The following is a 24,401-nucleotide window of genomic DNA, read 5'->3' as shown; positions in this document are numbered from 1 at the left end:
GTGTGATAGTTTTCCGGTTGTTTTTAAACTTTTTGAATGTTGTTATTTGTTTCCTTTTTTACGTCGTTATAATTATAGTTATAAAATAAACAACTTAACATAACAGTTTTTTATTTGATACGTAACTTTTTATTTTATACTTTACTTTTTATTTGATACATAACTTTGCTTTTCTATTTCCTCGAACACCTTTTTTCTTCTTCTAGGAAATACATATATTTATAGACTTTATTATTTTATGTTAATTATAACGATTCGTTTTAAACCTGTTACCTTTGATAACTATTTACACCACTTGGTCGATGCCACTGATGGTGAACGTTTCGTCCCAGAGGCTATCACTAGCCTATAGTAGTTTTCACTTCGGTGTTGAAATGAATATCGATTATATGGTCTTTTTTTTCATAAATTTACTGTTTGCAAAGTTTGAATTATTCGAAATACTAAAGATTGTCTTATCCCAGGCATAGATAACCTCAGCCATATTTGGAATTTTGGGTCATAAATGCTCAACTTTGTTCTTGTTTGACTTTCTCACTATTTTGATCTGAGCGTCACTGACGACTCATATGTAGAAGAAACGCGCGTCTTGTATATTAAATTATAAGCCTGGTACCTAATAACTATTATTATATATGCAAGAACTACATTATTAGAAAACTTCTTAATTATTCAAATGTATAAACATCGATGTAACAAAAATGCTCATAAAAAAGGAATGGTAGTAAATCGTAAAGAAATCAGGAGATATCTTTCAAGAGATTATTCATGTAAAAATCAATTACATTGTATTTCGAACTTGATGAAGATGATAATAAGGATGGTAGTTTTTAACTTCCATGACTGGCTATACAGCCCTAGAACGGTCGGTTAACTTTCGAACTTTTTAAGGGCGGAAGGCGTTTGTTAGAATTAACCTTTTTTGATGAAAGCATTAACGAAATAGACGAACTGACAACATAACTGAAGTTTGCACTTTGACATTTACAGACGAGTATTTCGCGAATGCATGTATGGCATTTTGATTTACAAATTCACGAACGGAAGTTTTCAGTCTGTTAAAACATGCAGTGTTTCTACATTAAACTCGTGTACATTGTCGAAAACAATTGAGACGCCAACTATTTTCTTACATAAAAAAAAAACAAATAATCAAGTGACCACATTGTAGTTACATGCGTACTTCCAGGTATGTATTACACCACATCCCGTCGTCTAGTTTGAACAGGACAACTGACAATTTTGATAAGACATGTACATGTATATGTTTCCGCTATATGTTAATGAATTTATTCATTTGAAGGTCAAGTGTGCATCAATTTGAATTTTATTATGTTTTCTTATCCTTGTCATATGATTTTAATTATAAAATTATGATTTACGTTCATCTGATATGAACTATTAAATCTTACGAAGCCAAAAACAACTTTTTTGAAGAAAACATATATATATTCTGGTTCTCAATTATGGAAAAGTTTACCAAATGAAATAAAGATTGTAAACAGTTGAATATCTTTAAAAAAAAATGTTACAAATTATTAACAATTTCAAAGATAAGAGCACGCTGTTTACATTCTCTCAAATCTCGGAGTAATAGTATATTTACAGCATTTAAAAGTACAACTTAAAAAGTCTATGAAATAAAATGCATAAATCTGTTCTTGAGTATTTATACACTACACATCTGATGGATTCCTTCCTTGTAAATTCATTACTTCTAGGGCATTTCAAGAGTTCTCATTTTGACATAAGTAAAAGCCTGGATTTTCTTGATGACACCAATGAAATTATATGTTAGGGGTACGAATAAAACTGTTTATTGTGATGCGAATAAAACTGGCGTTTACCAATTGCGCCAATTTAAAAAAGTTACCGAACGATCTTTCATTTGCGCCGATTGGGCAGAGGTTAATTACAGGTGAGTGTTATTTTTTTTTTACCAATGTAAACCTCTGCAATTGGTCAGTTGTACATATGTTATGAATTGTCAATTATGTATGTAACTGTTTTGCCCTGCAAATAGATTGTTGCCGTTTTCATCTTGCTCAAAACCATTAAAGGACAATCTAGCCTGGTGGGCTAAGGACATAGTATAAAAACAAATCAAGTGACACTGGTAAATGGTCAGTGCAAATTTGAGGGCTACCATTCCTTCCCCCAGATGAAATCGAGTACTACTTCACATTTGAATGACATTATGTCTGAAGCTTAATTTTTCATGCATGCTTAGACTAAGTAATAAGTACTTATGTATGCTTATATATATCTTGGCAGCTGCGCCAATCGAAAACTGTTAGAGGATGAATAACAGTCAATAATCGTTTTATTCGCATTAAAATAAACCGTTACCCTAAAATATAATTCACAACATGTTTATAACTGACTAACGGAAGAGGAATAAAATGATAAATAAGTAATAACATTTATCTGATGTCTACCTGTACACAATCGCCTCAAATGAAACAAAATATCAGCACAGATGAAATGCAGATCGGCACCAATGCAAAACGCTGGAATGAAACGATTCTGGACTGTTATTCGTTCTCTTAAGATTTTCAACGGTGCAGTTCTGCGTCAGATGAAAACGACAACAGTCTATTTAAGGGGACAGTTATACACATGCTGTAATTGACAATTGATAAAATATGGACAACTGTCTAACAGAAGAGGTTGATAATGATAAATAGAAAATACAATTCACCTGCAATTTACCTGTGCACATCGCACAAATGAAAGATCGAATAATTTTTTGTTAATTTCATACGCTCCTTTTTCATGTATTTCTCTTGTGTAAAGTTTGATTCGTACAAGGGTCGAGCCAGTTGATAGCTTTCTTTTTTCATTTGTTTATGTTTGTTGAAATATTTGTAGATATTGTTTTGCTGATCATTTTGAAGATCTGGTCTTGTCCTGTTGATAGTTTTTGTTATCTATTATTATTTTCTAAATTAAAAGGAAAAAAGTTGTAACAAGAATGCACACGTTGAGATGTTTCCCCTGTTTTAATGTGTTTTAAAAAATTGTTTTATCAGTCTTACAAATCCAATCTTGAATTCTATCCTAATTCTTTCTTATTTTGGGGAAATCATTTTAGAAAATCATTTGACGACATCAAGTGCGTTGATGACTTTGGCTAACTCGGCTGATGAACTGGTTTAAGTTGTTTTATTTAATGTATCCGTTTATTTTTCTGTAGTTAGTCACCACTTCGGTTTTATCATGTATAAAATTGAGAATGGAAATGGGGAATGTGTCAAGGCGACAACCCGACCATAGAGCGGACAACAGCCGAAGGCCACCAATGGGTCTTCAATGTAACGATAAACTCCCGCACCCGGAGGCGTCCTTCAGCTGGCCCCTTAACAAATATGTATACTAGTTCAGTGATAAAATCAACGGTACCAATTTTCTTTCACCAGATGCGCATTTCGACAATACATGTCTCTTCAGTGATGCTCGTGGCCAAATATTTGAAATCCAAATCTTATATAAAAGATGAAGAGCTATAACCCAAAAGGTCCAAAAAGTATAGCCAAATCCTTGAAAGGAATCAGAGCTTTGCTAATGGACGTCAAACTAAACTCCGAATTATACACAAGAAACTAAAATTGAAAATCATACAAGACTAACAAAGGCCACAGGCTCCTGACTTGGGACAGACGCAAAATTGCGGCGGGGTCAAACATGTTTTTTGAGATCTCAACCCTCCCCTTTTCCTCTAGCCAATGTAGAAAAAACAAACACACAACAACACGCACAGTAAAACTCAGTTTAAGAGAAGTCCGAGTCCGATGTCAGAATATGAAACAATATATCTATTATATAATCATTTTATAAAATTTACTGTTGTCATTTTAATGTTTTTTTAACATGGCGACTAAAGCGGGAGGTTTGACATGCCACAAAACCAGGTTCAACCCATTTTTTTCTTAAAATGTGCTGTTCCAAGTCAGGAAAATGTCCATTTTATATTATGAAAGATTTCTGTGTGTGTTACATTTTAATGTTGTGTTTCTGTTGATTCGTGGTTCTCCTCTTATATTTGATGTGTTTCCCTCAGTTTTAGTTTGTAACCCGATTTTTTTTTTTCTCAATCGATTTATAAATTTCGAACAGCAGTATACTACTGTTACCTTTATTTACTTTTCATTGAATTTATCTTGAAAGTCTGTAACAGAAAGGTTATACCACAAGTGTCACATAAACTTAAAATATTCAATGTTCTATGAGGTCATAGTCAGATGAACCAGGCAAGACAGACTCAAACCTGACATTGATCAAGGAACCATGAAAATAAGGTCAAGTTCAGATGAAACCTGCAATTATAACATGTACACCTCACAATCATTTAATATACAAAATAAAGTTGACCTGTTGTTTATAGTATCTGATAGACTGATAACATTATGAAATTGTATCATTGTATCATTGACCAATTAACCATGAAAATGAGGTCAAGGTCAGTTAATACCTGCCAAACAGACATGTATATCTTGCAATTATTACACCAAATATAGCTGACCTATAACATAATAATTTGAATAACAGACCAAAACCCAAAAAACTTAAACATGGACCAATGAACCATGAAAATGAGGTGAAGGTCAGATGAAACCTGCCAGACTTACATGTACACTTTACAATCATTCCATACACCAAATATAGTTGACCTAACGCATATAGTACTTGAAAAACAAACCAAAACACAAAATTATCATTGACCAATGAACTATGAAATTTCGTTTAAGGTCAGTTGAAACCTGACAGACTTACATTAGTCATTCCATACACCATAAACAGTTGACTTACTGCTTATGGTATTTGAGAAACGGAACAAATCAAGTTACTTTAACCTAGATCACTAATCCATGAAATGAGGAAGAGCATAGATGAACCCTGTCTCACAGACATGTCGACTTTGCAAAAAACCCATATACCAAATACAGTAATCCTCATAACCATAATGAATGAGAAAATTCATATGACAAAAAACATAATTGTTTTCCAAGTCACTGAACCATGAAAATGAGGTCAAGAATAGTGGGCATATGACAGACAGAAATTTGCTAACATAACATTTCAACATACCAGTAATGAAGTATCTTCTACCTTCTGTTTAAAACTTAAAACAAATAATTACACTGCCAGTTAATAATCCCCAAATCTGGAATACTGTCATTTTCCTTGCAGATGAGACCAGAAATATAGGCTTGAGACAGCTTGCAATGCAACATTTCCAATAGTTGAACACCATAGATATAAAAACAATTCCAAGACATTGATTTAAACCCTTCATATATTCATAAATATCCAGTTAGAAGTTTACACATGCGTGCCCTTACATTGCAATTTTCCATAGAAAATAGAATACCAAAGCGATAAAATTGGATAATCTGGCAAGAGTTATACAAGTGGGAGTAAAATCGAGAATGGAAATGGGAAGTATGTCCAAGAGACAATAACCAGACCAAAGAGCAGATTACAGCTAAAGGTCTTAAATGGGTGTTAATAAGACAAGTAGTATGGAAGAATGGAAGAACAGAAGAAAAGATGAAAAGAATGTGTATGTTCCTCCCAAATGCTTGGACGGGGACTTAAAGGTGCATTCTAAATTTTTAATGTTTAAAAAAAACTCCACTAATAGTTGTTGCCTATTGGTATGGCACCAGAAATAAGGAAGGTACTCAATTCAACAATATAATAACATACATGTTAATAAAAGCATAACAATGTAGTAAAAATAAGATTTATTATAAATATAAACAGTAGTATAATTTATATTTAACATTTTACATTTAAACAATCATATATCAGTTCAATTTCCAAACGTATTTCTATAATGTGCATAGATAATCAAATAATAATTTCTTTAAACAAAACAAACAACCTTACACAATCTTGTAATTGGTATATAATAACCAGATAACAGAAAGTAAACTTTTAAATTTATAATTGAGAAATTATACATACATTGACATGATGTTCATATATATCATTAAAATAAATGTAATATAAATCATAATTCTAATCATTGCTAATCAAATCTATTTTTAGTTAAACACTGGTATTTTCTAAAGAAATAAAAATAAAATTTTCCTCCTGCATGTCTAGAAAAACTTGTAAAATGCTTTCTTCTTTGGTAAAAAAGGATTTGTCAAGGACTCAAACATAAAAATATCTGATTTTATTGCACAAATCTAGCAATGAATATTTTTTAAATGTGTTGGCACTACATTACTAAGCATGAGAAATGCATTTACCATCTATAAAAATTTGGCAAAATTCTAAATTTAGACAATCACCTGACTGTATTCACCCTAAAATGTTTTGATTTATTAATAGATTATAACACATGTTGGAATGTGGATTAGAAATATAACAACAATCTACATGTACAAGCTCAGCGAAGCATTACAAATATTCACCAGAGGTAGGATTGTCTTCTTACAATATTTAACATTCTATTCCATGAGAAGAACTTCACAGACGCGTGTTAATAACTTTATTGACTAACTTTCACTTTTATCTTAACTATATTCTTATTTCACTTTCTATTTAAATCTATAACGTTGTCATAACAACCATTATTGTAACATTACTTCCAGCTAACCGCATGAACAGCCAAATTTGTACTTAACTGTTTGATTTTATATGTAAAATTGTCATGAAGACGCCACGCTTGATGTAGACCAGAATTAACTCTTACCATGTGGTAATTGATGGGTGTTTGTTGTCTTTATATAGTAATATTTAACAGTATTAGAAATCACTGATCAGAAAGACAAATAACAAAGTTTCCCTACTATTTCTCATTTGTTTAACTGTTTTGAAGCATTTGTCCCATTTTAAATCTTTCCTGAAAATTGTAAATATTTATTTCATTAAACAATGAAATAAGTATTGATTTAAATATGTGTAGTCGTTATTCTGTCATGTTATTTTCATTTATTGTATTATATATTTGACCTATGTTACACGTTTATTTGTGTCTGAGTGTTTTCTAATAAATCGTATTAAGGTGGTACCCAACACTAACTAAAATTCATTTGGCTCGTTTAATTTTCTTAAAATTTGGACAAAGTATTTACCATGACCCTGTTACAAAAATATAAAAATTTCAAAAAATTTTAACCAACCGTTTTATCAGAAAAAATACACTGGTTATATAGCAGTTTGACGAACACTTATTTTGATCATTGAGAAGCTTAATATTCCCTTAACAACACCACATAATCAAAACATTTAGCTGATTTTACAGAGTTATCTCCCTGTAGTGTTAGGTATCACCTTAAACATGTCTTTACCAAACAAATTATCTAATAAAAAAACCAAAAACAATTTTTTCTCATATTTATCTTTAAAAACATTAAAAAATATATATTTAAAAGTGGAAAAGATGATCAAAATAATCAGCAAACATAATTCTATGAAAGGTTAGCTTTAGTACAAATAATTTCTACTAGTTAAATTGTTATAATAAATAACTATTATTCACAAGATTGACAAATAGTTTGGCACCAAATTAAAACCTAAATTAAAATGAAGTATTGAAAAATGTTAGTCCAGTTATAAATAATAAACAGTCAGGGGTGATACCTAAACAAGTGATTTCAAAATCACTTCTTTAAGTGATTTTGCTTGTGAAATATTTAAAATTTTTGCACAGACTTTTCAGAATCACTGAAACAAGTAATTTGAGAAGTTAAAATTTAATCACTTCATTAAGTGTTTATATCATTTTTTAGATATTTTTCCCACAAGCTTGATTTTTTTATTAGTCAAAAGACCAAAATTCCATTGAAAAAAGAACTGTGTACATACAGAAATTGTCATTTGCTTGATAAGCCTGCCAGTTTTTACAGTATATTTGAATATGCAAAAACTGGAATAATTTGTAGATCAGGACATAACCTTAAAATAAATCATTCTAATTCTAAAGAAAACCAACCAGGTCACCTAATATTGTTGACCTTTGTCTGATAGTAAGAGTAGTTAATGAATATTTGATTACAGAACAATTCCCAAGGGTACTTTTAAAAGCTTTAGCGCACTAACTTACTGCCCAAGCGCACTGGTGAAATTGATATCCAAAGATAAAGGGATAATTGATTTATGTAGGAAAATTATAGAAAAGTTTGTGAAAATATGGATAATCAATGAAATGAGCATTTGAAGATCAAAGAAAACACCAAAATCACTTAAATAGGTGATAACTGAATATAAAAAATCACTGAAATAGGTGATAATGAAATCACTTGTTTAAGTAGCACCCCTGACTGATAAAAAATAAAAGATAATACATCATCATAAAGATTAAAAAAGAAATGTTTTCACTGTGTTCACATAAAATGTCATCTTCGTTAGCCAAGGTATCGAGAGGAGGGGACTGGATCGTTACCCTTGGCTAGCCAACATGATAAAATGTGGGATTCATCAAAACCTAGTAAATTGAAAATTAGCCATACTTTTAACTACTTTTACTTTCTTAATCACTAACCATGCTAACACAGGGATTTCTTTTCACCATGTTCAATTAAATCAATTTTATTTACAAAATATATATTATGTACATTTCATATCCACCGAGACATGCTTTGAGCTCTAAATAATGATGTACAAACACCTGTCAAAAACACTATAACTTCAGTTTTAAACTGAAGATGAACTGTAATTCTAGGTACCTCCATGAAAATACAAAATGAGTTGTGATTTAAGCAAAACTAGGAACACAATAAATGCAAATATGATCAATGGATAATTACAATTAATTGAGCATCATTTGAGACAATTGTGTTTCTGTACATATATTTTTGTGTGTAACTATTCACAAAAACATACTCCTAAACTTTTACGTATTTGAAAAATCAACATGTTGATGTGATGTGGAAAATATCTAGGTACTAATTTACTGTCATTTAAAAAAAAAAAATAATAATAGAGAATTCACTGAATTATCATACATGTCAGACTGGTCATTGTGATTAAAATCACTATATATACATGATATAAACAATTGCCAAATGAGTTGCTTAACAATGCTAAAGCATAAATGAATATTCTATTTGATAATTTAACATCAGCATAAATATAAGAACACATAAATTATATAAGTTTGCTAAAAAATCTATAAACCCTCGTTAATGACACTAAATATAAGCTATATTGTACATATACATACACACAAGTACACATAAAAAACAAGGAAAATAAACATAATCACACCAAATGACGATACAGTTTTAAACTTACATTTCAAAGTGTCATTCATTCAATATGTTTACACATTTAACAACTTTCAGTCTCTTTAAAGACCTATACATATTCAACTTCCTTGCAAAATCCTACCAAAAACTTTGATAATATAGTTTGAATGCATTTTATTTTCCTGGACAGAATTTTAAACATAGAATTGTAACTAAATCGAAAATTGCAAAAACAGTACATTTACTGCCAATCATTTGAAAAAAAAGATTATAGAACACCTTTGCTTGCCATTGTTGTCATATGGTGGCTTCATTTTTATTATTGATACCAATTTTTAATGATTTTGCATGTAAATGAGAACTACAAATTTAATTTTTCATCAAAGTACAAGATATTCAAATTTGGTCAAAAACACTAAATCAAATATCCAACATCCATGAAAATAGATACCAAGAAAATAAATGGATCAACAGTACACATTAACATGGTTATGTAAAATAATTCAATTTAGATATCTTTATGAATTCCATCATGACAAATGTTTCAAAACTTCAATATATTTTTGTTGGGAGAATTTTTTTTTTTTGGCTTAATATGAAAAACTACAATTTTTTGGGAATTTGAAGTCATTTAGAAAATCAAATAGAAAAAAGCTCATCATTGCAGAAATTTCTCCAATGATTTATGATGGATAATTACATGTACATAGTCAGAAACTTCACAAAAAATAAATGCAGAAGTAGTTATACTATACATAATATTTTGTGTTCCTCATAAATTGTTCTAATGATGTACTACATTTAATAAATAGAATTTTGCTTTTTGAAGGCGTTGTGGAGCTGCAATTAACATTCATCTTATATTTCATTCTCACAAATTCCCTATATGGCTTTTAACAAATTCTCTATATGGCCATACATGTACAAGTTTCAAACAATTGCAAAGCATACTCTTGATCAGCGGGGTTATATACATGTACAATTATCAAATAGATGCCTAGCATACACAGCAGTGTTATATAAATGATATGTAACTAAAAAGTATCACAGATATGTATTTATATATATAGACTGCCCCTCATCATGAATGCTTATATTGAAATATATTTGATATATGCTGTATATATAGACTGCCCTTCATCATGAATGTTTACATTGAAATATATTTAATATATGCGGTATATAAAGACTCCCCCTCATCATGAATGCTTATATTGAAATATATTTAATATATGCTGTATATAGACTGCCCTTCATCATGAATGCTTATATTGAAATATATTTAATATATGCTGTATAAATATCAAGACTCCCCCTCATCATGAATGCTTATATTGAAATATATTTAATATATGCTGTATATATATACTGCCCCTGGTCATGAATGTTTATATTGAAATATATTTAATATATGTTTATAAATATAATTTTTATTATTAATTTCCTATATACTTGAAAGAAAGGAACAATATCCCCCCAAAAAATACTAATCCCATTAAATGTCAAACAATAAATCCACTTTTTTATTTGCAAATACATTTTGTTGATGCTTTTGAAAATCAATATTCAACTATTGATAAATTAAAGATATACATAAATATATTCCATCTGAATTACTGTCAATCTTAATAATTAAAAATAGATTCAATGAATTTCATGTATTACAAACTATTCCTAAAAAATCTAAAATAACTACTCTTGATTTTTAATCAGTACAACTACATACAGAAAACTTCATATTTTAACATTATTTTGGCTACTAATTCTGTATTCATTGTCAGATGTCACAAAAATCTGATATCAATAAAATACAACTAACTGATTTTAAAGCCAATCACCAATTTGTTAATGTTGATATAATCCTAATTTGTCTATCGCAATGCTTTTATAATGTAACAGATAAGAATTTCATCACAGTTTACATCAGTGACTGTATATAAACCTCTTCTTTTCATGAAGTTTTAATTTCCACTTCTTCATGACTGGTAATAAGTTCCAACTTTATGGCTTTAGTTGTGGTAAAAGAAGAATTCATGAAGTTTTTATTTTCACTCCTCCATGACTGGCAATAAGTACCAATTTTATGGCTTTGGTTTTGATAAAAGTAGTATGAAAATTGATTTTAGTATACATGTAACATATAGATCATGTTATGTACATTAATCATAGTTATCAAATAGCAATAATATGTACTTCCCAAACATTCAAAAATATTCAACTGTAGAAGAATCTGAAATAGCAATTCCACTTTTTTTCTAAATTTAAGAATATGAAATAATTCCAATATTTAACCATTCTTTAAACTTCTGCACTATATCCAGTAACCATAGTAACAATTTATGAACACTTGTGTAATCTCTGGGAAAAGATATATTATTCATTAAAAACAAGCACCAAATTAATAATCCATCGAAAAAGATTCTTCATCAAATTTTAATTTCACTTTTTTACAATCCATTCTGTTCTAATTAGTGAACACTATTTGGAAGACATCTTGTTAGGAACTGTTGCTATACATTAGAATCCCTCTTGTATTTCTCCTGAAATATCACAAAAAAGTTAACATCTCTATTCAATATATTAAATTACTGTAAATTCAGAAATTATTGCGAAAATGCAACAGGTTTATAATCGCAATAATTTAAAATTGCATTTTGTGGAATTTTTTGTATGAATTATAAAGGATTTATCTCAATATCCCATTTTATCTTGAAATGACAAAATCGCATTAATAAATGTATGCAATAATTTCTGAATTTACAGTAACATGTGACTATTCATTTTCTCTTTTCTCATTGGTTAAATAGAATGTAAAGAATCTTCTAATGAATTGCAATCAACACTGGAAAAAAATATTTGAAGTCCATATAAGATTTGCATAGCTAACCTGCACCTAAATAATAGTTGTTTTCCAGAGCAACACCAATGTAGGCTCATTTTGTCATTTGTTCATGTTTTTCTTCTTTTTTTTTCTGTGTCCATTTTATTGAAGTAAATTTTTTTAAATATTATAACTTATAAAAGATTCTTTCTGTCAAAGTAGATTACATGTAACAAAAGAGCATAGCTAAAATGTCTCGCTCAGTTTTACAAACTGTGATTAATTCTATGCTGATATTCCTAAAGTCTAAAGATAAAGTTTTACTATAAGTATCACATAAACTTAGAATTATCAATGATCTGTGAAAATAAGGTCAAGGTAAGATAAACCAAGCAAGACAGACATGTATACTTTACAATCTTTCATACACAATATGTAGTTGACCTTTTTTTTTTTTTTAAATACCTACAAAATGTTGAGGAAAAATATGAAAAATGAATCAATCTTATAAAAAAAGTGTTCTGTTACTTTAACAGCTGAGGCAGATTTAGAGGAGGGTTCTGGGTCTTTTAAAGGAAAAAAATTGGTTGATTAATCAGGGAAGCACTGTAACTGGGCCACTCTAATGGCAGTTAGTGTCCCCCCCCCTTTTAAGACAATTTCTGGATCAGGCACTGAACAGTATGGCATGCACAGATGGAAATGTTTAATATAGATGACATATTTACCTTCTTGTCTAAGAATAAGTCTGCCTTCTCTACTTCCACAAGAGGTCTTGGTATCCTAACCTAAAATCATAAGCAATGCTGATTACAAGTTTCTTTAAATAATATTGATAGGCAAAATGAATAGTTTGTAAGCAAGTGACAATTTTAGGAAAGACCAAGGTGGTACAAAAAAAGGCTTACTTGGAAGAAATTCCATATAAAAATAGAATTAAAAGATGTATAAGCACACTCAAGAATTAATCTATATTGGAATAGCATTTTCTGACAAAATATTATAAGTTCTCCTCTAAAGAATCTGTAGACTACTTTAAAAGATTGAACAATCCCATGTCCAATTTGTAAGTTCCATATTGCAAATTCTATTTAATAGAATTTATCAATAAAAGTGAAGATCTTTTTAGTTTAAACAAAATCCATCATACTTTATGCATAACTACTGCAGCCTAATGAATGGTAAGTAATGTTTGTTTAATATCCATACTGCTTAGAGATACTTCTCAATCTTTGAAATGACTTCAGGAAATATATCAAAACCTAATGAAGCCTACTAACAAAAGTATAAAATAAATAAAAACTCATCATTTGAAGATAATAGCCCCAATAAGTGTTTATTATTATTTGATCATGGTGACTTAAAAAAAGTTACCTCTTCTTTGGGATTCAACATATCAAACATAAAATCCCAGGAGAAATTAGATCTCCTTGGTGGAACATCCAAATCTTCTTCTCCTACTGTTGTATCTGCAAAATAATGAAAAAATAGTTAAAAAATAAAATGTCAGTTTTAAGGAATACTGTTGAAAATATTAAAAATAGTTGATTGTGACATATGCATTTATATTTTAAAATATCTTATTTGCTGTGAAACTATAATCAAAATAAACTATTACAATAATTTACGTTGTTTTAATTCAATACAATTTTTCAGAATGTATAAAAAAAAAAGATAAAATATAGAACTCTTACCTGGTGCAAAATCAAGCCTTTCACTTGAACCCGCTCCTGTTGTAAAATCATCTAAACCACCAGGGCCAAAATAGGGATGAACCAGTTCTTCAGGCTGGCCCCGATGGTATTTGTCGCCAGAGGTTCTACTCCATTGTCTCATTAGGTCTGTACCAAAAGCACCTCCTGCGCCTCTTAAACTTGGTTCATTTTTACCAAAGGCTTGTCTTATATTCCAGCTATATTAATAAAAGGAATTCTCAATCAAGAAAAAGTTAGTCAGCTCATAAATTTTAATTTCTTTACATGAATTGACAGATATAAGAAGATTGGGTATGAGTGCCAATGAGACAACTCCCTTCAAGTCGCAATTTATAAAAGTAAACCATTATAGGTCAAAAGTAAAATCACAAAAGTGAGTCCCTAATCAAATGGCAAAATCAAAAGCTCAAAAACATCAAACCAATGGATAACAAATGTCATATTCTTGACTTGGTACAGTATGGTCTTCAAAACATAGCATTGGCTCATATCGAGCAGGAATGTATGTGTATGTATTGTTCTACCTGGTTGTATTTTTACTTGAACAAATAAAATAACATATATGCATTACTATGGATTCATTTATTTTCGTGGGTATCAATTTTGTGTATTGATGAAAACTTGCATTTTTGTGGATATTTGATTTTAGTGGTTTTGCCAATCTCTGTATACAAAGTCTATGGAAAATTTGAAATTATGTGATTTGTTGAACATTTGAATTTGTGGTTCACTGGTACCCAAACAAATTGGTATCCAAAGAATAATAATGAATCCACAGTATCATGTTGGAAAAAACCTTTAGTTGATCTCATAAAGAACAAATTATGCTTGAAATGTTTATAAAAAATGATTGGTATACCAATCAAACAGGTGATAATCCTGCAGCTACAATCTGAATAATATTATCAATTCTCTCTTCTAAAGTTGATTTAAACATTTTTCTTTATAAAGGCATGAAAAATCAGATAAATCACAAAACATGTTTAACCCTGCCACATTGTTGCACCTGCCCAAGTCATGAGCCTCTAGGCTTTGTTAAGTCTTGTATGTTTTTATTAAAACTTAAGTTCATTTATATGTTTAGCGTTAAGTGTGACATCAATTTTTACTGAACCAGAACACAATTTTTTTAAGGGGCCTGCTGAGGATCACCTCCAGGTGTGGGATTTTCTTGCTGTATTGAAGACCCATTGGTGGCCTTCGGCTGTTGTCTGCTCTATGGTCGGGTTGTTGTTTCTTTGACATATTCCCCATTTCCATTCTCAATTTTATTCCAAAGCAGCAGCTTTCAAATAATACTTACTCATCTTCTGATTGTCCTGGCATTGTTGAATCAGTGTCTGATCTATAATTACGTCTACAACGTCTACAACACATGCATATCATGATCGTTGAAACTATTAATGCTGAAATGGCTAGAGGTAATCCTATACCTAGACCCAATATCAAATCTGATGAACTTTTACCTATAATAGAGAAACAATAGTTTATGCATCACAAAAAAATCTCCATTACATTAAGGATGTTTTAGATGTCTTAAAATTGTGGTGGTTCAAATAAACAACTTTTTTTAAATGAAGATTATATTTTAGAAAGTGATTTAATAATTTGTGTAAATTGTCAATTGAGGCATTTTTATTTTTCATCTGAAGGTAATTTTGTGTTCAAATGTGCAGATTGATTTCTTTTTTTACAATGAAAGTTAAAATAACTGCTCTTTTAAAATTCAATTGCCTTATTTTCTTTTCTAAAATAATTTGAATTTCCTGACAAAATCACATACTACTTAAGGAAGAAACCGATTTCATTGAGCCATAACTCCTCTGAAACCATACAAAGTCGTAAACATTTGTGATATGGCATATAAATGTAGTGTTTCATACATCCTGAATTTGTCTTTGAATCAATCTTTTATTCTACAGAAAACACTTTTTTTTACTCTAAATGCCCTCCATATTAGCTATTAGATGTACATCACCATAGGCAATGATGAGAATACATACTTTGTACAGTGGTTGTAGTTCCTTCTGTAGTTGACCTTGAAGTTTGTTCTTCTGTTGACCTTGTTGTTTGTTCTTCTGTTGAGATTGCAGTTTGGTCTGTTATTGGTTCATTACTGAATACATGAAAGTTATATTGTACAAACATTATTGAGTTGTTGGTCTATAGAGTTAAAGAAAATCTTACTTTTAATGATACCCACTGTAGTCATGTAACAAAATGTTTAAAAAAATGTTATAAAATGAATAAAAAAATATCTTACATCCACATATGTCCTTGACAACTTATAGTTAAACTTGAGATTTCAGATGTCAGTGGTTCTAGTGGTCTGTTTTATTGTAAATTGTTGCAATTCTTGTTCACCTTTATATGTATTAATGTATTCTGGACTTACAATACTAGACTCAATTATCTAAATTTCAACAACAAAAAATGTTGACACAGAGGCATGTCTAGCCTGTATGCAATTTGGATAATAAAATTAAAATGTGAAATTAAAATGGGGAAAAATGACATGGTCCTTTATCAAACTTGGAGCCACATATTTTTTCAACAAAAGTTGAATATCAATATACTTAACTATTAATTTCAATGTTATATGTATAAATCTGAATATACCACCATTTGGCTATAATTATAAATACTTACACACACTGATATCTAGAAGTTTGATTATCTTGTATACAATCCTGTGTCAATGTACAGGTACTACATATCACAGGATCTACAAAATATACAAGTCATAATAATATATCATTTTAATTTTTTGTTGTTGAAACACTATCTGCTGACTTTCTCTGGTATATAGCATGTGTATTATTCAAACAAGCAAAGCTAACCAAATGAAACAGCCCCCCCCCCTCTTCCCTTGTATTCTAAGCAAGCTTGATAAACTTGCTTATGTCACAAATGCCTGTTTCAATATTATTTTAGTTTTTCTATTTCAATTCATCCCTATAGAAAGTTTTCAGTCATGATGTCAATATATACTCAATGTGCTTAAGTATTTGTAAGTATTTTATGACAAGATAGTTCGATTAAAATTGAGAATGGAAATGGGGAATGTGCCAAAGAGACAACAACCCGACCATAGAGCAGACAACAGCAGAAGGTCACCAACAGGTCTTCAATGCAACGAGAAATTCCCGCACCCGGAGGCGTCCTTCAGCTGGCCCCTAAACAAATATATACTAGTTCAGTGATAATGAACGCCATACTAAACTCCAAATTGTGCACAAGAAACTAAAAGTTAAAATAATACAAGACTAACAAAGGACAGAGGCTCCTGACTTTGGACAGGTGCAAAAATGCGGCGGGGTTAAACATGTTTGAGATCTCAACCCTCCCCCTATACCTCTAGCCAATGCAGAAAAGTAAACGTATAACAATACACACATTAAAATTCAATTGTTTGTTTGATGTGTTTGAGCTTTTGATTTTGACATTTGAATACAGTTGTTCTGTTTTGAATTTTCCTCTGAGTTCTGTTTTTTGTTGTTGTTATATTACTTTATTGTATGTGTTTATTTATCCAAGTAAAGTTGCAATCTTATCCAATACACCATATAAGCACTTTTCAACACTAATCTGTTTTTAGTTACTTGAACTTTAACCTTAGACATAGCTATGGTAACATAACTTTTCTATACAAATTTTAGTCTTTTATTGAGAAACTATAAACTTAATTTTAAGGTTGCAATCTGATATAAGGCATTTCAGTTGGCATCCAGAATTGATAATGCCTGGTGATCACTGGTGGTGGGTCAAGAGCTGACCAACTTTTCTATATAACCTTACCTAATGCTGTAGTTGTGTTGCCTAATGAGATACTTCCATATAAAGCAATGCAAGTATCCTTAATGTCTACACATCTATCCTTGGTTTCTATTTCTAGCAGGATGTTCAGCACTTTATCATACTGTAAGGTCTTATTAGCAACAGTGTTGAATATCAAAACAAGGCTAGTGTTCACTCCCTCTGGGTGGTTGCTATGGAAATGAAAGAAAGAAACATTATAAATTGTTTCAATTATTTCATATTAGTTTAAACTTTATATTGAATTGCATTCAACTTTTAATAACTAAGATTTGAAATATTTTTTACTCTATTATAATATTAGGCTAAGGAAGATATCACAATTATCAAACAATAATGTGTCCATAGTACACAGATGCCCCATGTGCACTATCATTTACTATGTTCAGGACTGTGAAGTTGGGGACAAAACTATCATTAAAATTAGAAAGATCATAACATGGAGAAAATGTGTACTAAGTTTCAAGTTGATTGAACATAAAAAAACTACCTTGACCAAAAACTTTAACCTCAAGCGGGACAGACGGACAAACAGACTAACGAACGGATGAATGAACAATTAGACAAACAAACAGACTGGAAAACATAATGCCCATAAATGGGGCATAAATACTTTTTCAAACTCTTAAATGATGTACATGGTTTTACTAATACATTTACAATGACTACAATGTGTTTCTAATCGCAATTTGATTGACATTATTGCCAGCCTAGCAAAAAAGCAACTTTATTTGGCAAAAGATGCTAGTTTTAAGACACTAAGTTGTAAAAGAAAAATGACATAATTCTATGACTTAAGCTATCTGCTAGCAACTAGGTACCCATGCAACAGCTTATTGAAATACAACCAAACAAAAATAAGTCACCAATTTTCATTATAAAAATCCTACTTTTCACTTAGGATCCTATAGTGTTTTCAATAGATTCTTAGATCATTGCCATAAAATAACAAAATCACATTTAATATTTTGTGCATGTCTATTACCTAAAATCTGTTACATTTAAGTACCGAATATCTTCTACACCAGTCATCACTGCTGCAAGCTGAAATGATACAGAAAATCAAATTAAAAAATACCATTACGGTAATTTAAAAATTATTGGGAAAATATAAACTTTTCCTTACAAATAAATATAATTAACATGCTTCAAATTACCAATCAAAGAGTTTGCACTAAAACAGGATGGTTTCAGAAGACATAGAAGAAGAACATGTTTTCTCGTTTGAATTGCTTTACATTGTCTTATCTGGGCCTTTTAATAGCTGACTATGTGGTATGGGCTTTGCTCATTGTTAAAGGCCATACAGTGACCTATAGTTGTTAATGTCTGTGTCATTTTGGTCTTTTGTGGATAGTTGTCTCATTGGCAATCATACCACATCTTCTTTTTTATATGTGTTACTTTTGACTGTAAGACATTAAGGTTGGGTACGTGTGGTAAAACATTAGATTTTTTTACAAAATTTTGAAAGTCATGTTCTCTTACAAGTGATAAAAATATAAAAGAAGAACCTGTCTGCCGTTTTGATTTCTTTGATTATAAATGACATTTGTTTTCTGTACTTTGTACATTGTTATTAGAGATTGTTCTGGTGTTTGAGTTGTCTTATTGTCTAATAAAATGTAATGAGGAAACTGAATAACAGTGAAAGTGATGGCACTAAAAATTTGAACTTGTGTGGTAGTCTCAAGGTGGGAAGGCCATAAATTAAATTTCCATTTTTTTCTCTCTTTCATTTTGAAGGTGGGATATAGACCCTTTAAATTTATCTATTATTGGTTACAATACTGTAAAACAACTTACTGCTTGTTCTATATCTTTTTCAAATGCAGCATAATCTAAATGCAGTTTATTTCCATAATTTTTGTTATAAGTTTTCTGTAGTGTGACCTCCATGAATAATGACCTACTCTCAATTTCAGCTGAAAAAGTAGTACAAAACATATTTCATATTATGAATTGAATTAAATTCAGTGTTTGTACATAAATAAACTGGTTTTTTTTATAACAAAAACATATTTTTACAGAATAAATAAATGAAATAAGAAAGATAACATTTATTTATAACTACCTTTCTATGAACAATGGCACATCTTAGCCAGATACAAGTTCCTCCTTATGCGATTTGGGCATTCAATTCATTCTTCAAAGATCTTTAAGCTAAACATATTAAGCTGTCTTTTTTCTTTATATAGATTTTATAGTATTTTGTTTACTTTAAAGTGTTGGTAGGCATGAAAGCTTTAACAAAATGTACTGAAAGTTATTAGTCCTTCAATATCAAATGATACCCCTGTTATTTTTAAATATTCAAGATAAAACAGTTCAATATATTCTTAGAATTTGGGAATGATTTTGATAAATTAATTATCCAACAGTAGACTTAACAATAAATGAAAAAAAAGTAGTGTCGCTTTCATTTCAATTGTAGAAATTTCTTATGGTAATGTTTAAAGATGTTTAATCATGTTAATTGATTGATTGGTAACAGATAAATGACAAGTATGTAATATTTCATGCATTATCAGGAAAATAACTTGTTTATACAAAACCAACATTCTGAGTTAGATTAAACATGTACTAGCTCATAAGGTAATTCATGTCACCCATCCCTGATATTATTTGAACACTAAGCAGAAACCTTTTTGCCCTAAATTTCAAAAAACATGTATAAAGCAGGAGCAAACTCAAATAATTATCAAACTTGAAAATGCAAATTGAGCATGCTATAATATATCTGAAGCTGTTTAGAAATTTTTGAAGGAGAATCTGTTCTGAAAAGTTTATTAACAGACAGATTTTCAAGTGAATTTCCATATACTTTAACACTGATTGCAAAGGGTTAATAATATATTCTGATAATGCATGAAATATTACATACTTGTCATTTATCTGTTACCAATCAATCAATTAACATGATTAAACATCTTTAAACATTACCATAAGAAATTTCTACAATTGAAATGAAAGCGACACTACTTTTTTATTAATTTAATGTTAAGTCTACTGTTGGATTATTAATTTATCAAAATCATATAAATAAAAAAAATATAAATTTCTTATTTATAAAAATATTACTTACACAATGGTTGTCTGCATTCATAACTACCTTCAGTTAGTATAACACACGTAGTATTTGCTCCACACAATGTACATGTTAATGGCTCTGAAAAATACAGAAACAACATACACGTAATTGTAATACTTCCACATGAAAATGAAGATTAATGGAAAAAAATTACAGTATGTTTATATTCACCTCTTTATGGACATACATGCACACATTGTTGCAGAGATGACTACATTTGAACAATACCTAAGAATAATAAACTTCTGAAATTTTTGATAAAGGTCTTATTTAACTGGTCAGAATAAACTTTAGGTTAAAATTAAAATAATAAGAATAAAACTGTTAAAACCATCACATAAAATATTTCTATCACCAGTAAACAGTGAAATTTAAATTAAAAACCTTACTTTGCATTTTTAAAAACTTCTATAAGAATACATATGTATACATAGTTTGACATGGTTTACAACCTTAAGGGCATACAATACAGTTTGTAGTAGATAATTCAATATTGAAATTTTGCTGAAAATTTCAATATACTATGGATTTATTTATTTTTGTTGGTACCAATTTTCGTGGTTTGAGGAAAACTTACATATTCGTGGATATTTAATTTCGTGGTTTTGGCAAAGTCTACATTAATTCCTTTAGATAATTTGTAATTCGTTGAACATTTGAATTCGTGGTTTTTCTGTACCCACGAAATTCACGAAAATTGGTATCCAACGAATATTAATGAATCCACAGTAGGCTTTTTTTGCCTGATTTAATAAAATATGTAATTATAAATATACCTTCGCACTAATTTTTGAGTAAAATGAGGTCGAAATTTTGTATATTTGCTCAAAATTCAGATTTGTGAACTTATTTTTCCTTTAAACAGAAATACATAACAAACACAAGCTGTTTTTTGTTAAATTTTTTGTAAATTCTGTTTGATATAATTGACTTTAAACTTGCGCAATTTGATTGTTCAAATAACTCATATTTATCAAATGTTCAGGAATGTAGATAAAAAAACATCCTTTTTGCTGTATATTTATCAAATTAAAAAAAATGCACTATTGATGATTTCATGAAAAATGGCACACATATTCTTTTTATGTAATCAAACCATATGGCATTTTAAAAAAGAGGGGTCCATGAACTGGGTTTCAAGTTAAATAAGTTTGACGGATAAATATCAGTTGAAAACTGAATCTTTTCCCGAAAAGTCATAGTTTGACGTCGCGAAAATAATAATTTATGTTAGCAATGTCATTACCTCCCCTGTAACTGTATCATATGCCCTTAAAACTTCTATACTTATAGGCAACAAATTTATTAAGAAACAAGTCTTAAATACTTAAGGCATACTGTATTTCATGCTTTTGTTTGTTTAGATTTTTGCGGTTTAGACATCACAATTAGAATATTATTTACTGAATGCATTTTCAGTGGTGTAAAAAAATGTCAATGTATAGTTTTTTTCAATCAATTTCACAGTTTTGATACCAAAGCAACTTATTCTTTTTGGTCAATAAATAAGTTTTGTGCATGCAAAGAAGAGGCCTAGGTGATAAGTTTCTTTAAAGTGTTTGTACCAGTAAGCTACTCACCATGAATAGTTGTTATGTAGTCGATGTAAGTTTCTCCAGTTACATTGTATCGCTTCTCTAACACAGTTATCTGTGTTATATTATAAGTTGAGATGGCTAACTCAAATAATGAACTGGCATTCAAACTCTGGTTAAATACAACTGTATATTGAACAACTGTACTACCAGATCTGTAAGTTAAAAAAAAACATTTTGAGTCAGGTATATTGATTACCAATTTGTTGATTTTATAATCAAAATTAAAAACTGTATCAAATGATTTTAATACATGCATTAATACATAAAGACATCTTCTAATCAGTTTAACTGAGGTCTGGAGATGGCATGTCAGTAACTGCTGGTAGTCCTTTGTTAATTTATATATCATTGTCATTTTGTTTAGTTTCTTTGTTGCCTATTCTGACATCAGACTCAGACTTCTTTTAAACGTAGTTTTGCTGTGCTTATTGCTATGTTTTTTTTTATTATTCATTGGTTAGAGGTATAGGGGGAGGGTTGAAATCTCACAAAACAGATTTAACCCCGCCACATTTTTGCACCTGTCCCAAGTCAGGAGCCTCTGGACTTTATTAGTCATGTATGTTTTTATAAATATTAGTTCATTTATATGTTTTGGAGTATAGTGTGACGTCCATTTTCAATTTTATTATGTCAAGTATTATAGAAATTAATCAGGTAAATCCACTAGCTAAATTTATCATGACAATCTAATTAAAACACACAGAACATAAAAACAATGAGGAGCAAAAGCAGAGAACTTGTTCAATTAGATTGTTATCATGATAAAAAAGTATCTTTAATATTGATATTCATTTTGGAAAAAGCTTTGAACATATATTAAATATACATGACATAAATAAAAGTATGAAATTTTAAGTGCTCCAGCATTTCAAACTACTAGGTAAAACAAATTACTAAAAAAATGTAATTGATTAACATTGTGTCATCACAAAAAAGCTATAATACAATGAGAATCCCAGCCATATTCTATAGTAAACTACTAACCCGAAACTAACAACAGTTAATGATATAAATCCAGGAATATTGCTGTAGCTGTCAACCAACTGAAAATAGAAAAATAAAGTACAGATTATTTCAGTACAGTTGATTTTTGCAAAGTTACGGTTTATGGTGGGACATGTGCAGTTTTGATATATGCAAAGCAGTAAAAGGGTCCTTAACAGATTTTTTGCTTGTCTCACTTGGGGGATGTCAGAAAATATAACAGTCAGAACTAAAAGTAATTGATCTTCACTGTTTTACAACTGGTCAAAGACATTGATAATACGTATGATATAAGTTTCATCTTTATCTGACAAGTATTGTACACACTTGAGCGCTAATAAACCATGCAATTTTCCTTATAATTAAAGTTTCTATTAAAAGGGTATAACTATTGTAAAAACAAGAATGTGTCCAAAGCACATGGATGCCCCATTCCCATTATTATTTTCCATGTTCAATGGACCATGAAATTAGGTAAAAAGCCTAATTATGCTATACAATTAGAAAGATCATATCATACAGAATTTTGAACTTGTCTAAAAGACATTTCTAATATAAACCTTTGATATAAGTTCCATAAAATTCTGGAAAAAACTGTACACACTTACAAGACTATAAGGATGGAGGGACAGACCCCAAGTATTTCCATGTCCCCCACTATGGGTTGCACGGGGAACAAAAATATTGGTTCAGCTTTTTATTTACCGAGTTTACCCATTACTTGATTCAATCCAAACTTTCACCTGAATAACCTAACACACTCTCAGGTCATTTAGGACCAGTATACAGTCTATTTCAGAAATAACCTAACACACCCTCAGGCCATTTAGGACCAGTATACAGTCTATTTCAGAAATAACCTAACACACCCTCAGGTCATTTAGGACCAGTATACAGTCTATTTCAGAAATAACCTAACACACCCTCAGGTCATTTAGGATCAGTATACTACAGTCTATTCCAGAAATGTTAGGAAAATGAACGGAGACTAAATCTTCAATATTTGACTTACACCTGCTGCAATATCAACTCTTGCATGTTTGAATTCATCTGTGGAGGGATCTGATAAATTACTTGAGTATGGATAATCTGTTGTCATGGTGAACTGTACTGATCTATACACAACTGAAATAAAAGAACAGAGTTCCAATGTCCCCCATGTTGTACATA

At 30.0% G+C, this 24,401-nt stretch overlaps 2 protein-coding genes across 2 annotated transcripts in view; both read right to left on the bottom strand.

The window, feature by feature from the left end:
• Positions 1-8,283: 8,283 nt before the first annotated feature.
• On the bottom strand, positions 8,284-19,474 carry LOC143063550 (uncharacterized). The gene is made up of 10 exons (XM_076235756.1): positions 19,362-19,474; positions 18,541-18,599; positions 17,538-17,728; positions 16,389-16,464; positions 15,743-15,855; positions 15,043-15,205; positions 13,719-13,936; positions 13,399-13,493; positions 12,753-12,812; positions 8,284-11,743 (listed from the first exon to the last, which is right to left on the bottom strand). Exons 1-10 carry the CDS (start codon positions 19,452-19,454, stop codon positions 11,714-11,716), a joined length of 1,098 nt encoding a protein of 365 aa, XP_076091871.1. The 5' UTR covers positions 19,455-19,474; the 3' UTR covers positions 8,284-11,713.
• Positions 19,475-22,218: 2,744 nt separating this feature from the next.
• Positions 22,219-24,401, bottom strand: part of LOC143062027 (uncharacterized) — an 86,064-nt gene continuing 83,881 nt past the window's right edge. Inside the window, exons 34-36 of the mRNA XM_076233879.1 lie at positions 24,244-24,356; positions 23,232-23,290; positions 22,219-22,396 (exon numbers count right to left, since the gene is read on the bottom strand). Of these exons, the coding sequence (XP_076089994.1) occupies positions 22,219-22,396; positions 23,232-23,290; positions 24,244-24,356 (350 nt within the window). The remainder of the gene's footprint in view (positions 22,397-23,231; positions 23,291-24,243; positions 24,357-24,401) is intronic.

Source organism: Mytilus galloprovincialis, chromosome 2, assembly GCF_965363235.1.
Source record: "Mytilus galloprovincialis chromosome 2, xbMytGall1.hap1.1, whole genome shotgun sequence".
Lineage (NCBI taxonomy): Eukaryota > Metazoa > Mollusca > Bivalvia > Mytilida > Mytilidae > Mytilus > Mytilus galloprovincialis.
The sequence above is the reverse complement of the archived record's forward strand: the minus strand, read 5'-3'. Positions and strand labels throughout refer to the sequence as shown.

What these genes read in the sequence shown, in the direction of transcription:
- LOC143063550 (XM_076235756.1), bottom strand. Translation starts at nt 19,454, where the DNA reads ATGGAGGTCACACTACAGAAAACTTATAACAAAAATTATGGAAATAAA. An exon ending in CCAGGACAATCAGAAGATGA is followed by an intron (nt 13,937 to 15,042) that starts GTAAGTATTATT and finishes TTATTAATATAG; the next exon opens with CTGGAATATAAGACAAGCCT. An exon ending in ACTTATTCTTAGACAAGAAG is followed by an intron (nt 11,744 to 12,752) that starts GTAAATATGTCA and finishes GTGATATTTCAG; the next exon opens with GAGAAATACAAGAGGGATTC.